Raw genomic sequence first — 14,710 nt, forward strand, 5'->3', positions numbered from 1 at the left:
CTCTTTGCTCAAATGAACAGCATTGCTGTGCTGAGCTGTGTGTGAGCCCTGCTGCCCTCTGGAACAGCTGCAAGTGTAGATGGCTCCTTGCAGGATGTTCATACTGGCCCCGTTGATTCAGATAATTTGACTGGAATGCAAAAAGACCTTGCCAAAAGACCAAGACCTGAGGATGGACAGGTACAAGCATGCAGCTTGGCAGTTAGTAGGGATACAGGCCAAGTGCGGGTAGGTGCAACCAACTGTACAGGGAGGGTGGACAGCTGAGAGCAGGAAAGGTTTCTGACGCACTGAGTCAGGAGAGGAGTTTATCCTGTCGTCCTGAAGCTGCAAAAACAAAACGCAGCCCACCCCAAACAAAGAAAACGCCACAAAATCCAAAACAAGCCGAGGATAAACAGGGAAGATACTGTAGAACATTTTTAGTGTCTGTTCGTGCTGCCCATTATGGCTAAGACCAGACACTGGAGGGGTGGAGGAGGCACGGCACTGCTCTCCCGATGTGTACAGGGCTGCAGAGAAGTAGAGCATTGTCCACGTTTGCTGGATGGAATGCGGAGATTAAGGAATAAACTTAGTCACGAGCAGCACCTAGCTTTGTTGCTGGGAAATAGATTGTAAGAGTGGGTGTACAGAGCAACTGAAATACGATATCAAAGGGGTGGTGGATCCTGGAGGATCCAACTACTGAGACAAAGGCTTCCTTCCTGGGGGCTCTCAGCCTCAAGCAGCACCCAGGACTGAGAGCAGCTGTCCAGTCACCCACTGCAGGGACCTGCACAGCTTCTCTCAAGTGCTGAGCTTTCCCAAGCTCTTTGTGACCTGGGGCTTTTCACTGCACAGGACACCACTGGCATGGCTTTCTGGCTCCTGGGGACAAGGCTACACCCAAGTCACTTCTGCCCTGGCTTAGTGGGTTGATAGATGAGCTTCTGTTCTGCGTTGCATCAAATGCATTCCATAAGAAATGTCTTTCTACACTGTGCACTGGTGTGGTGGGTTTGACCCTGGCTGGACGTCAGGTGCCCACCCAGCCACTCCCCCTTTTCAGCTGCACTGGGCAGAGAAAATAACATGGAAAATGACTTGTAGGCTGAGATAAGGCAGTTTACCAAAGCAAAGGCGAAATTTTGTACACGAGCAAGCAAAGAGAAATAAAAGTATTTTGTTCTCTACTTCCCATCTGCAGGCAATGTCCGCCCACATCCTGGGGAGCAGGGCTTCAGCACACGTAGCAGTTGCTTCATAAGACAAACGTCATAAAAAATGGATATTCCCCCCTCCTTCCTCTTTTCTTAGCTGTTATATCTGAGCTGACATCACGTGGTATGGAATATTCCTTTGGTCAGTTTGGGCCAGCTGTCCTAGTTGTGTCCCCTCCCAGGATCTCATCCACCCCCCCGCCTACTGATGGGAGGGGAATGTTGGACAGACAGTGCTGATGCTGTGCCAGTGCCGTTCAGCGGTAGCCAAAAAACATTGGTGTGTTATCAACACCCTTCTAGCTAGCAATGCAAAGAACAGCACTGTGAGGCTGCTATGGGGAAATGAACTGCATCTCAGCCAGACCCAGTACAACTGTGGAGGGCACCTCTCTCCTCACACCCAGTCTGTGAATACAGAAACACATAAAGCCTCTCACACATAAAACTTTTCATGTCTCGGGTGTCAGACAGGCCGTGTTTGAAGAACTCTGTTTACACTCGCAGTGTCTGCCTGCTGTGCTGTGATAGGCACTGCATGCCCACTTTCTGCCTCATTATGTGTGCCTTACCAAGACAAACTCACTCTTGGTGCCACACTCCTAAAGCTAAGAGAATTGTGATTGTTCAGCCTGGACAAGAGACAGCTTTGGAGTGACCTAATTGTGGCCTTCCAGTACCTAAAGGGAGCCTAGAAAAAGATGAGATGGAGCAAGATGATTTACAAGATCACGTAGTGAGAGGACAAGGGGGGATGGCTTCAAACTGAAAGAGAGTAGGTTTAGATAAGATATTAGCAGGAAATTCTGTACTATGAGGGTGGTGAGGCAGGGGAACAGATTGCCCTGAAAAGTTGTGGATGCCTCATCCCTAGAAGTGTTTGAGCCGATGTTGGATGGAGCTCTGAGCAACCTGGTCTAGTGAAAGGTGTCTCTGTCCATGGCAGGGGGGTTGGAACAAGGTGATCTTTAAGGTCCCTTCCAACCCAAGTCATTCTGTGATTCTATTTTTTCCTTTTTGGTAGTCAGTATACACAAGTCTGAAATTTAAGGCCAGAATACCCATCCTCCTAAAGATCCCACCTACAGCTTTATCCCTGGGTGGCTGTGAACTGCTCAGGGACCTGGCAGTGGTTACACAGTTAAGAGACATCTTCAGCAGGGGACAATTGTGCACAGGTGTCTTTCTTCTCTGCCCCTTCCAGCACGGCGTTGAGGAGACGGCAGCAGAATGCAAGAATCTGGGGGCCACTGTTGAAGCCTTCGTGGTGGACTGCAGCAAACGGGAGGAGATCTACAGCGCTGCAGACAAGGTAGGGCAGCAGGGGCATGGACAGGGGCTCACCCAAATGCACTAAATTTCCAGAAGAGTCAGGAAAACTGGAGAAGAGGCATTGCACACAAATCATGCAAGGCCTTGGAACCTCCATGCTCTTTGCTGCTCTCTGTACACAGAGTGATGAGGCACTTCTGAGATAACACCCTTTAGTGAGGCTCCAGGGTATTACTCCTCATTGCCAAGTTTGCTCTGGAGAGTTCCAGCCTCTGGAGAAACACGGACAGCACTGAGGACATATGAAACATTTTATTGTAAAGGTTATGGTCCATCTGGCTCAAAACTGTCTGTACCTCTATAGTCCCAGCTGTGACTACTCAGTCCAAACTGTGTCTGTGTACAGTGTGTGGAAGACAATCAATTTTGGCAGTAATTATTTAAGGGAAAAAAATCGTATCTAAACCACTTCTCATGGTAATACTGCACAGTTTCTTCTGCATCTGGAAAGGCACTATGATCTTCCTCTCCCTCAAGGAGACAATGTTAAGAAATTAATTATTGCTCATCTTCTGCAGCCTTGCATTTTTATTTGTTTTTGTTATAGAATGAATGACAGACACATTTCTGGGCCTTTTTTTTGTCTCCAAAAGGTGAAAAAGGAAATTGGGGATGTGACCATCCTGGTGAACAATGCTGGTGTGATCACAGCTGCCGACCTGCTCTCAACTCAGGACCACCAGATAGAAAGAATGTTTGAAGTCAACATCCTTGCTCACATGTGGGTAAGGGCCACTGCCATCTCCAAACCTCCATTTTTGGGGAGCATTGTTGAGGAGACCTATTTAAAGTAACCCTTATTACCAGCGAATTACCCACATGTCTTTTAGATGTGTACAGCACAGGGACACCCAAGTAGACTGTGTGCTGGGAAACTTGAGCAGCCTCTTGCTGATCTGAGCAGGCTGGTGGCAGCTTCATGTGCAGCATCTGTCAGAGCTGTAGTGGGGCTTACAGAGTGGGAGGGTTTCAGCTGTGAAGTTGCAGGTTTACAAGAGTTTTATTGTACGTGCTGGGGGTGAGACACTCTCAGCAGTGCCAGTGACAACTGAAACTTAAAAAGCATCAGAGGAAAGATGTGAAAGTTAAATCCTGTTTATAGCTGACTTCCTGAAACCTGTGCAGAGCAGGCTGCCAGATGCACCAGCTGATCAGAGAACAGGTATCCCTGTGGCTCTCAGAATGTGAGGTGCTGTGCAGCACCAAGCCTTAGTATCTTAATGACTGATATTCAGGGTCAGTGCTGGATGTGCCCAAGAAAACATTGTTCTTCTCTTCCTTCCCACCCCCTGCATTTTTGTCTCTCGGCTTTGAAGACGACAAGGGCTTTTCTGCCAGCCATGATGAACAACAACTATGGGCACATTGTCACGGTGGCTTCGGCAGCAGGTCATTTTGTGACTTCTTTCATGGTGGCTTATTGGTAAGTGATTTTTAAATCATCTCTCTTCATTTTTGTTTTATTTTTCAATCGTGTCTTCTGCATCATAAATTACCAAGTAACTGGAATAATCCTCCCACTGAATGCAGTACAGACAAATGATTCTGCTAAGGAGGAAGAAAGCACAACAGCTTGAGGATGGCTGGAGGTTCCCACCTATTAGTTATTAACTCTGACTGAATCAGGAGCAATGCTTGTATGAAAGAATAGTATTGTGACACATCAACTAATGAAAGTGTGTTCTATTTTCTCTCCCTTACTGATCCAGACTTTTGCTTAGCGGAACAGGTATCCTCCTCCCTTCTCCTTAGAACGTAGTGATTCTGTGAGTGTTTTTAGTGTTGTCAAGTAAACTTCTAATGAGTAGCTTTTGGTCTTTTTACCTTTGTGGCAGTGACTGTAGTGTACAGAAATACTTCTACCATCATGACATAAAACTGCATTTCTACCTGAAACATGCCAAGAAAATCACAGTACATGCACAGAAAACCTGTTATATTGCATATTGTCATTCTGCGCCACATCTAGCCCTCTATAACAGCAGCTCCAAGTGCAGCAGTCTTCACTTTTCTATTTTCTTTGGATGTGACTTAAACTGGAGGCACACAGCTATTTCTGTGGCAGGTTGTTCCTCGGTTTTGCGTGCATAATTCAAAAGTCACAAACATCTGTTACGAGATGACCCTGTGTGCTATGAGAAACAGTAGAGGGTTAATCTCCATTTCTGCACTCCCCATACTTCTTAATTTTAGAGTTTCAGGCTGCATTCCTTCCAAGAATTTTATTGCATGGGAAAAATGGGACGTCCATCCCTTGGTGCAGATTAGTTACTGTTTTTTCTAAGATTTCCTGATGTTTGTCTGTCTGTTTTGTCTATCTGTTCATGGCCTGTCTGCTTTCCATAATTACTCACCAAAGCAGCAATATTTAATCCAGCACTACAACCTGGCATAGGGGAAGTTAGAATTAGTCCCTGCCCTGTCTCTCAGCTGGATTACATTATTTGGCTTTTTTTTTTGCCTCATAGCCTGTATGATTGTTTAGGCCATTTGCAGTTGTAGGGAGTTAGAAACACTATTTATAACTTCTAATTTGTGCTTTTTCCTCTCCTGCAGCTCGAGCAAGTTTGCTGCAGTTGGATTTCATAAGGCTCTGACAGAGGAGCTGTCTACACTGGGAAAGGATGGAATAAAAACCACGTGCCTTTGTCCTGTTTTCATAAACACTGGATTTGTCAAAAACCCCAGTACCAGGTAACTCAATGCTCTGCCTTCCTGTCCTTCCTTCTTTGCACCAAGGCACTGCATAATATCCCCAGCTTCAGGCCTTCTATTCCAACTGAGTGTATAATAGCAGTGTGTATAATTGTCTAAAGGAGTGTCCTTTAACCCACATAATGGTTGCATTTGAATTCCCTGAGTTTGTGCATACGTGAAGCATCCTTGTGAAGGTTGTACCACCCCTTTCTACCACCACAGCTCTTTTGTGTGTGCTTTCCTTTGCAGGCTTGGAAAGATTTTGGAGATTGAAGAAGTCGTAGAGGCTCTGATGGAAGGAATAGTGACCAACCAGAAAATGGTTTTTGTTCCATCAAATCAGAGGGTTGCTTTACTCCTTGAAAGGTAAGTAGAAAAAAATAAATGTATCAACAATCATCAACTATAATTTGCAGAGTGCACCACCTCCAAACTTGTAAAATCTGATTCAATTATTTTACAACACATCACAAAGTGTGTGTGTGTATTATCACAGTGTTATTACTAATAATGCAGTGGTTCTTCCTAGCGACAACAAAAGATGTCATACACAGTTATTTTTTTAAGCCCTCTCGTAGGTCCTTCTAATCCACTTGCTGCAAGTAACTGTTCTCAGTGGAGAGCTCAACTGCTCTACAGGCCAATAATACAGGAGAGGGAGAATGAGAGAACAATTTTTCTTCACAGATTGCCATTTCCCTTCTGAAAATACCACAGCCTCTGAAACAGCACCCCCAGCGTAGTTCCAGAAAGAGCTGAGGACCTGCTGCTTACTAGTGTTTGTTTCTTCATATCAACACCAAAGATTGAGGCCACTGAGGCAGGAAAATTGCTTTAAAATGTCTCTCCTGCTTAGCTTTGCCATGTAAAGCAAGATTTGTCCTCTCACACATCTTTAATATCCAGTGTAGCTGCTCTGCTGAGGAGGTGCTTTCATCAGAGCTCAGGTTCCAAACCTAGAATTAACATCACAACGACTAAATTAGTTTTCAGTTATCTTCTGCAGTATCTCATGAAACTCTTAGTAATTTATTGTCTGTGAAAGCCAGCAAACTTGGGCCTAACTCTAAATTTCTTTCTATGAGGAAGTGTAAAGATGTTTGGGATTGTTTTTTTTTTTCCTCTCAAGAATTTTCAGATTAACCAGATAACATTTTGAAAGCAAAGAGAAAGAAAATGTATATGTCTACGTTCAATATGAAAAGTTCCTGGATTCTGCAGCAACACTGCAACCAAAATCATGTCCAGTACACACCTGTCCTGTAATTGTCAATAAAAGGAAAGGTGTGGAATTGGAGGTAAAACTAATTGGAGATTGATGAGGACTACATATGCTTTGGAAATAATGCCAAGTTTAAGACTTAGTCCGTGTCTGTGCATGCATTCTGCTCCCAGACCAGCTCTTCCCTCACCTGCAGTGCCACTTATTTCTATCATTTAAGTTTTTCTTATCCCATGCTTAATTTCATGTTATTATCTCTTTCAGGGTGTTTCCAGAACGTGCCCTGAATGTTCTGAAGAAGATGACTGATGTCAAGTTTGATGCAGTCATTGGGCAGAGAAGCACCCAGTGAAAGCCAAGAATCAGTTCTCGTTTCCCAGTGAGTTTCACTCGTTTCCCAGCACGAGTGAAAACAGAACATATGCTGAGGGTAGTTCAGCTGGTTTGATTCAGAACACAGATGGGTGCTTCCAGGCCACTGTTTCCAAGCACACAGCAGGGTTTATCCCACACCTGCAGCAGGAACACACCTGCCTAACACAGAGTGTTAGCAAGCAGAGATGCAGCTCTAGAAGTCTAAAGGACTGCTTTGAACATAAATCACATCGCCTCTGTCTTGTAGTGTTGAGGCAGACAGGAATTCCCACAAAATCTGTGTTTGGGACAGCAATGCTGCCTACTTGAGTGCAAAGGGATTGTCTGAGAATATTTTAATCTGGACTCATCCCTGAGGAATTTATACAGCAGGTGGGTGGCCTGTTTCACCTCAATTTATATTTTTAAATCTACAATGAATTTCACATACTTTTGTAGCAAGTACCTGAACCAATACATGTGTGTATGTCATATAATACCTAATTACATTGATTATCATTTATGAATTAGCACCATCCATATGCCTTTATATGAATAAATACAGTTCTTTAATACAAAGAACACGAAGTGTTTCTCAGCAGTGAAAATCATAAGCACATTCTAGAGGTGCATTTAAGGTGTTGTATCAAATAACACACCTTTCCCTGTATCAGTTCTCACACTGCTCATCTGCAGTTCCCAGACACCTTTAAAACACCTTCCCATGAAAACAGTGCAGTATTTCTCTACAAATTACTGGGTGCTCTCCTGCATTTCATGCATGCGGGAGAATGTGATTTGTTACATGAGAACACAGAACAAGTTGGACTGTTTTTCCTCTTTACATTACAAGGCAATGAATCCAACTAATGAAAATTCTGCAGTCTCTCAGTATTTGTAAGTCCAACTCGTGTTATGAAAGAAAAGAGCAAGGTTATGCTGAGCCAGGAAAGCCTTTGTTTGCATGCAGCAGGTGAGTTTAAGTTGAACTCCACTCATGAAAACTCCTGAATACGTCTCCATTTCGAGTAATTAACATGTCACAGCACAAAGTTAAACCCATACAGGCACTGGATAACACATGTGCCTCCATATGCCTCTTTTCCATCTATGTCTTCCAACATGTGCACCAGACTGAGGGTTTATGTTTTCCACTCCTATGAAATGCTGCCTTGCTACTGGAGAAAATACTGCAGCAACCACATCCCTGTGTAATCTTGGACTTTAATTCCCAGCTGTGCTGTGCCCCTTCCAGGTGCAGGGGAGCAGTGGAGTAGGGACTCTTGGCAGGAGAAGGCACTCCAGGTGCTGGGGGCAAGGCAGGCATCACACCCGTGTGACACCACCCCACTGTTGCCGGGTGAGGACAGCGGAGCAAATGCTGCAACAGTGAAAGACCAGGACAAACACCTGCCAAACACCAAGCCAGGCTGCAGGGATGAGGCAGGTCCCGTGATCGCACCAGGAAGTCACATCAGGATCAGTGAGGTACAGGGCCAGGCATGGCACGCCACCAGCACAGCCTGCACAAGGGCTGGGGCCAAGGCCAGGCCTTAAAGGTGGGTGCCAGGGCAGAGGGTACACAGGGGAAGGCTCCAGGTGAGCCTTCACACAGCTCCTCATCACAAGCCAATGTCCTGATCTGATGGAACCTTCCTTGACCAGGAGGTTAAACCCCCAAAGGTCTTCAGCCTGTGGTACAAGAGAGCAGCACCTGATGAAACACGGGTCAAAGACCCCTTTGGAGCACAGATTATCTGTGCACCTACTTGTGCAACTCCCAATCACTGCAGGGACTTGCTGGCTCGCAGCCATCCAAGGGAGGCCTGAACATTGAACTTTGGCACAGTTGGGATCCATCCATCCTGCTCACCTGAGCATTTCTTGTTGTCCTGTAAACAGGTTCTTCACAAAAGGGAGAGCCCCCAACATCCAGCTCCTCCTGCTCTCAGTTGGCGGGAAGTAAAAGTTTGCGCTGCCATCAGCACAAGCAGTGGCCAAATGTGCAAAATGACACAAAAATAGTTTCCATTTTTTTCATGGAACATTCACGTAACAAGACACTCAGGGTGTGTCGAAGCACAAGTTCCCGGATTTGGATCTTTTGCTTCATAGTGGAGAATTCCCAAGACAGAAAAAGAAAGGAAGGGTAGCAAATTTCAGAGAATTAAAAATTCCAAAAGGTTAAAAGTAAATTAAAGAGTGTAGACATGGTTTGTATTTAAAACCAAGACCCTCCAAATCCCAAATCTGAGAACAGTGATTTAATGTTCTTTTGTCTACTCTGAAAGAAGTTTTCCATTTTGTCCTGCTTTTATTTGAGCTCTTGCTGAGAGAACTGGCCTGTCACAACAGAGAGCCACTTGCTGTTCTATGCATTGCTTGAGTTTCCAAGGCTTTTGCTTTGCATGAAGAAACAAATAGCAAGGAGTAAAGTCTTTATCTCCTGACCACCAGTGACAGAACTGATTGATCAAGCCTCCCAGGCTCCTCAGTTTTCTTTCACAGCAAAAAACTGAAGCTTATCCCAAACTCTGGTTTATTATTGGTGCCCAGCAGGAGCCTGTGTGAGCAAGCTTCATACAGTCACCTACAGCTAAGCACCAGTTTTGAAGAGTGGTACCTCACCACCCTGGCTTAAGGAGTTATTAGGAGTTATGAGTCAGGTTAGTGATTCTGGCCTTATGCTTGTGCCTCCTGCTGAGGTGTCTCTTGAAGTCAATGCTTCTATGCCCCCCTTGCCTCCTCTGCCTTGGCCAGCACTGACTGGAGCCCTGTGCCAGGAAAATGACAGCACTGCTGAGCGGTGCAATTAGGGACTGGCCCAAATGCTGATGTATTAATTAAGCAGGGAATGAATTTCCAAGAGGAAAGGAAGAAGTGCCTAGCTTGGAATGTCTCTGCTGAAGCTGACCCAGTCTCCTGCAGACATGATGAGCAACAGTACAGCTAAAATCACCATGATGTTGGCTAGAGGCCTGTGGAGCTTCTTCCCCAGCTCTTCCAGACGTTCCGCTTTCCAAAAGCACAAGAGAGTAAGGAGCCCACAAGGTTTTTATGTGCCAGGTGCACTATGTACTCCCTGAGCTGCTGCACCCAGCGTGCAGATGCCACTGCTGGGACTGCCCTGCTGGCTGACAAAGGCTCTGTTCCCCAGTGCTGGAAGCATGAAGGTGAACTACTGGTATCATAAACCCTATAGCTCTGTCTGTAAGCTATATGGCCAGACGCCATGCTGGTGCACTGTTTTGCAGTCATGCATACTGCTAAAATGTTAGCCTGCTTCCTGGCACACTTGTGGTCCATAACCATATCTGGCAGCACATGCTCCAGCATATTGTGGGGGGAGTGCACCCCCGGATACAGGGCTGCTGGGCAGGCAGCGTGGGTGAAACCATATGCTTTGCAAGAGAAATGGAAGTTTATGGACACAGAAGCCTTTTGAGGACACCATCCAAATCAACAGTGAATAAAACAAGGGGCAGCTGTGATAGTTTCCCTTTGTCTCACTGTAAATGTCCACTGACTGGTCTGAGGCTCAAGAGACTCATTATTAGGGGGAAAAACAACATTTAACAACAATATTTAATGATCATAATTACCGTCTTCATCATGATAGGTAAAATTTTCAAGAGACACTTAAGTGGCTTCAGCTCATCTCGGCCACATCTAGTCTTACAGAATTTCCAGTGGCGTGGATTAAATCTCCCCACAGCACTGCCACCTGACCTGTTTCTTCAGCAAAGTCTAAGAGTACTTCTTCGAAGACTGGCTCTGCTGCATTTTTCCAAAGTCCTTGAATCCTACTCAGAATGTTAAGAGAATCATCTCAACCTGTGTTTCTTGCCACAAGCCTAAGCCACTTACACGTGAAAATCATGGCTCTGCTCGCACTGAGGCCCCAGCCTCGTGGCGGGGGCAATACTCACAGTGTTATAATGCTTGCAGGTAATGCCAGTATGTATACAAATCTAGGCAATTTTAGGCAGCATTTCAGAACACAGATTTCTAAATGCAGAGAAACTCCTGAATCCTGCAGTTTAATGAAACTGAACTTTTTTATTGTTTCGTGGTTTTTTTCTACCACTCCACTGAAAGTAAGCATCTGAGATCACTGGTAATTCAAGATCTTGCAAAACTGTTTGCAAAAATCCAGTCTGACTCAAATTGTTGGTACCTTCAGCTGTCCAGATTATTTCACACTGCATCCAGTATCTGACCATGCAGGTTTCTCTTTTCCAAGTAGGTAGTTTGCTTTGTTTGAACTCACCACTAAGTTTTACTGCAAAACGACTATCAGAGTTATGAATAAGCTTACATTTATCCAAGAAGCGAGGTGTTAGTAGGAGTAAACTTGCTCTCCTGCAAACTATTTCTCTCCGTGTACTCAGCCTTTTAATGTTCACAGCTGGTAGCTGATCATTTTCAAAGACATCACAATCAAAATGTTTTTCAAGAAACATCAGCACACTAATTAAGAGAGGCTGTTAGTTACAGCTAACACAGCTGTGTTACTCCTGAATACCTCTGAAGAGGACTGTGCAGATACTCTGTAAAGGAGACTCCTTTTATACATGTCAGTTGTAATGGTTGTGACATTAGGAATGAGTGAGTGACAGTCATTTAAAAAGCAACATTTTATGAACATAGTTTACACTCACTGGTCACATGTTCACTCTCTAGATAAAGAATTCCTGACTCACAAGGATTACTTTGTTCCTAATCCACAATCCATATGGTTAATCAGTAACCAATCTAGGCGCAGGAGCAGCTGTAGCTCACTTTGTGCTCTCTCTCCTCGGGAGCAAGAAATAGATAAAAGGAAAGAAATGTGCCAAACAGAGATGTGTTCTCCTTTAGCAGGATGATGTAACTCCATGCATACCCCAGGCCTATAGAAAAGAAAGCAGAAGCACAGATTTTTCAGATAGTTATTTTTCAAGCCATGGACTGTTTCAATTTTGCCTGTCACATACAACACTCGTTTTTACATCTGCAGCCTCAGAAGTCATGAAACTTGGGACGCTCTGTGCACAGTTACATTAAGCACAGATCCTCTCAAATGCTTAAAAACATAATATGGATCACAGGCAGACAAATCCTAAGGCATGATCCTCAAAAATCTAAAGCCAATTTTAGACAGCACCTGTGCTGTGCAGTGCTGAGCTACCAAAGGCACTGAGAAAAGAGATGCTTTGCATATATAGATAGCCCCATGATTATCTGCTACCTTGGAGCCTGGCAGTGGCACAGCTGTGTTACTGCTGTCCTCCAGTAACGTGCTTGGAAAAGAGATTGTTCTTCATTCATCAGCTCACTCAGGATCTCTGGATGATGCCAAGTGATGCGGTGTAAACCTCTACTCAGTGCGTGACACCTCCTTGACAAGACACAACTAGCTGGCATTCAAAACCTCCTCAAGACAGGTGTTTATGCTCCTGTGTGTCTCTCACCTTGTAGGCATATCTGACACACACTGATTTAGCTGAGTTTAGCACACAAAGCCACAGTCACTCAACACCCAAAGGTCTTTTACACCCAAGCTTATGTCCTGTCTCTGAGCTGCCAGGGCATGATTGGTCTTTTGAATCAAGTGAACTTCTTTTTTCCCTCTAAAATGGGTGAAAAAACCCCACCCAAATCCACCCACCCAAAAATCCATCTATATAAGTTTTCACAATCGTATCTCCTTTTTTTTTTATTATTTTTATTTTTTATTTTATTTTTTTTTAAAGAATTGTTACACTCAGGGAATAGCAATATTTTTAAATTAATTGACTTTACAGCAGAGAGATAAAGTATTAAAGCCTCAAAAATCTCTTAAAGCACATGCACCAACAAAGTAGCTTAGCAACCATCCAGGCTTAATTCTTTTGCGGTAGATTATTTCAAATGATCATTAATCCTGCTGCAAAACTTTGAATTCCGTAGGCTCTACATTGCCAAACTTCAGACACAGTCGTAATCTTGGGAGCCTGAGGTCCCTTTCACTACTCTTATGCTTCATGCAACATAGTACACACACTTCTATATTCTTATGTTATTGTTGCAGAGTTAAGGAGATGGCTGAATAAACTTAATTAAATACATTGGGAGATTAATCAGATTTCCACTTCCTAAAATGTAATTCCTGACCAGTGCAATCTTTAATTGCATTTTCTAGAAAACGTTTTCCGATTCTACAATTGCTAGTCCAATGAGCCACTACAGTTTTAAACTCAAGTGTTTAGGAGAACCCATTCAAACTGTTATTTTAAATTTACTAACAGGACAGAGGAAAAGCTTTAACCACAACAGTCACAACAGATCACAGGAACTCAGCCTCAAAGTCTCCCAGCATTCAGGAAAAGGTAACCTCTTTCTGTCATCAGAGATTATACCTCACCCACGGGAATCACTACTTGCAATGCAAGTCGATATAAGTATCTGAGGGCAGGAGCCAGCACTAAGCTAAACCCAAAACAGCAAAACTAAACAATGGCATCTTTGTGGGTTGAAGGCCTGATCAAACTATTACTAAAGTCAATGGGAGCCTTTTTGGCGGTTTCCAGGGGCGTTGGATGAGAGCCACAATACATTACAAGCACTATCACTAACTCTCAAAGTCAGAAATAAGAGCACAAAGGCATTTGGAATAGCAGTCTGCCCACTGACTCCTCCTACCTTTCCACAGAGCAGAGCGATAAACTTCCCTCATCCCCAGTACTTGTCTTGGGAAGCTGGCAGGTAAGATTTCCTCCCTTGACACTTGTTAAGTGTCAGGCTTTCATCTCGAAGAGAACCCATCTGGAAAACTAAAGCTGCTGCCAGGCTGGACATTGTGGACATATGATGTAGAAACTCATTCCCTATGAGGCCAATACAGAATAAAAGCGTGCATTGTGATAGAAAGGAAGGAGGAATCTGCAAAACACAAGTCTGTTCGGGTCACTTTGTCTGATCACAGGCCTCTGGAAACTGCTCACGGACAGCAGCATCTCTGCCGCATACATACAGGTTAGTACCTTTTGAACACATGGGTGAATTTGGGGAGGATTGCTTGGGGTTTTGTGTTCAGAAAAATAGCCACTAAAACACTGCTGAACAGGAATTTTCTGAGACGTATTGGTGCAAACCCTAAAATGTGTTGGCTTGATCAGAACTAGTGCAGTTTTGGTAAGCACATCATATAATCAATTCAGCTGTTTGCTACTGAATTTTTGCCCACTCTGACCTCTATGAAATAAATGGCACAGGGGTATGGAATGCTAACCCAAGACCACTATACAGATACATTTTAGATAATAACAGTGATCCCCATACTTTTATGGATAGCTTTCTGGCTCTTTCTCAAGCAGGCCAGGTCAAATAGCAGCATTATTTAGTTGGACATTTTTGCCTTTAAAGGCTCCAAAATAAATGTGCATCTCCTCCTAAACACAGTATATATGTATTCTGTGTGGAACTGTACCAGCCATTCATTCTCAGATAAGCACAGATTCATAAAACACCTTCCTGCTTTTCAGCAGAATTGTGTAGGATTCAGGAAAAAAGGAAATCCTAGAATTATTATGCATATCTGTAGGGGTGAACTTGGCATGCAGTATGGAACTGGAAAAATCTATTGAGCTTTCTAGCTGTGGGGCTGGAGGCGGAGGGCATTTTCACTTGGCAAGCTGTGCTTGCTTTTGTGCAAGGAAGACTCCGTGCTTCCCAGGGCATGTATTTCTTTAATAAGGTCTTTATTTGATTTTATCAGGCTGTAAAACACTCTTGACTAACTCTTTTCAAGCTCTCAAGTCAAGCTTTAAGCAAAGTCGGACGAAGACTTACCATTGTTGCTTCACAGGCAGAGAGGCACTACAAAGAAAGAAACTGAACCAGGGGGAAAGTGTGTAATGAGGAAATGTATTCTGCCACTGGA

General features: G+C 44.1%; 1 protein-coding gene across 1 annotated transcript in view; it reads left to right on the top strand.

The window, feature by feature from the left end:
• Positions 1 to 6,888, top strand: part of LOC114057741 (estradiol 17-beta-dehydrogenase 11-like) — an 8,076-nt gene extending 1,188 nt beyond the window's left edge. The window contains exons 2-7 of the mRNA XM_027884391.1: positions 2,407 to 2,514; positions 3,128 to 3,259; positions 3,851 to 3,957; positions 5,091 to 5,228; positions 5,481 to 5,597; positions 6,718 to 6,888. Of these exons, the coding sequence (XP_027740192.1) occupies positions 2,407 to 2,514; positions 3,128 to 3,259; positions 3,851 to 3,957; positions 5,091 to 5,228; positions 5,481 to 5,597; positions 6,718 to 6,805 (690 nt within the window). The 3' untranslated portion in view covers positions 6,806 to 6,888. The remainder of the gene's footprint in view (positions 1 to 2,406; positions 2,515 to 3,127; positions 3,260 to 3,850; positions 3,958 to 5,090; positions 5,229 to 5,480; positions 5,598 to 6,717) is intronic.
• Positions 6,889 to 14,710: the final 7,822 nt, after the last annotated feature.

This window comes from Empidonax traillii, unplaced genomic scaffold, assembly GCF_003031625.1.
Source record: "Empidonax traillii isolate 1590-97213 ecotype Southwest subspecies unplaced genomic scaffold, ASM303162v1 scaffold144:size1428860, whole genome shotgun sequence".
Classification (NCBI taxonomy): Eukaryota; Metazoa; Chordata; class Aves; order Passeriformes; family Tyrannidae; genus Empidonax; species Empidonax traillii.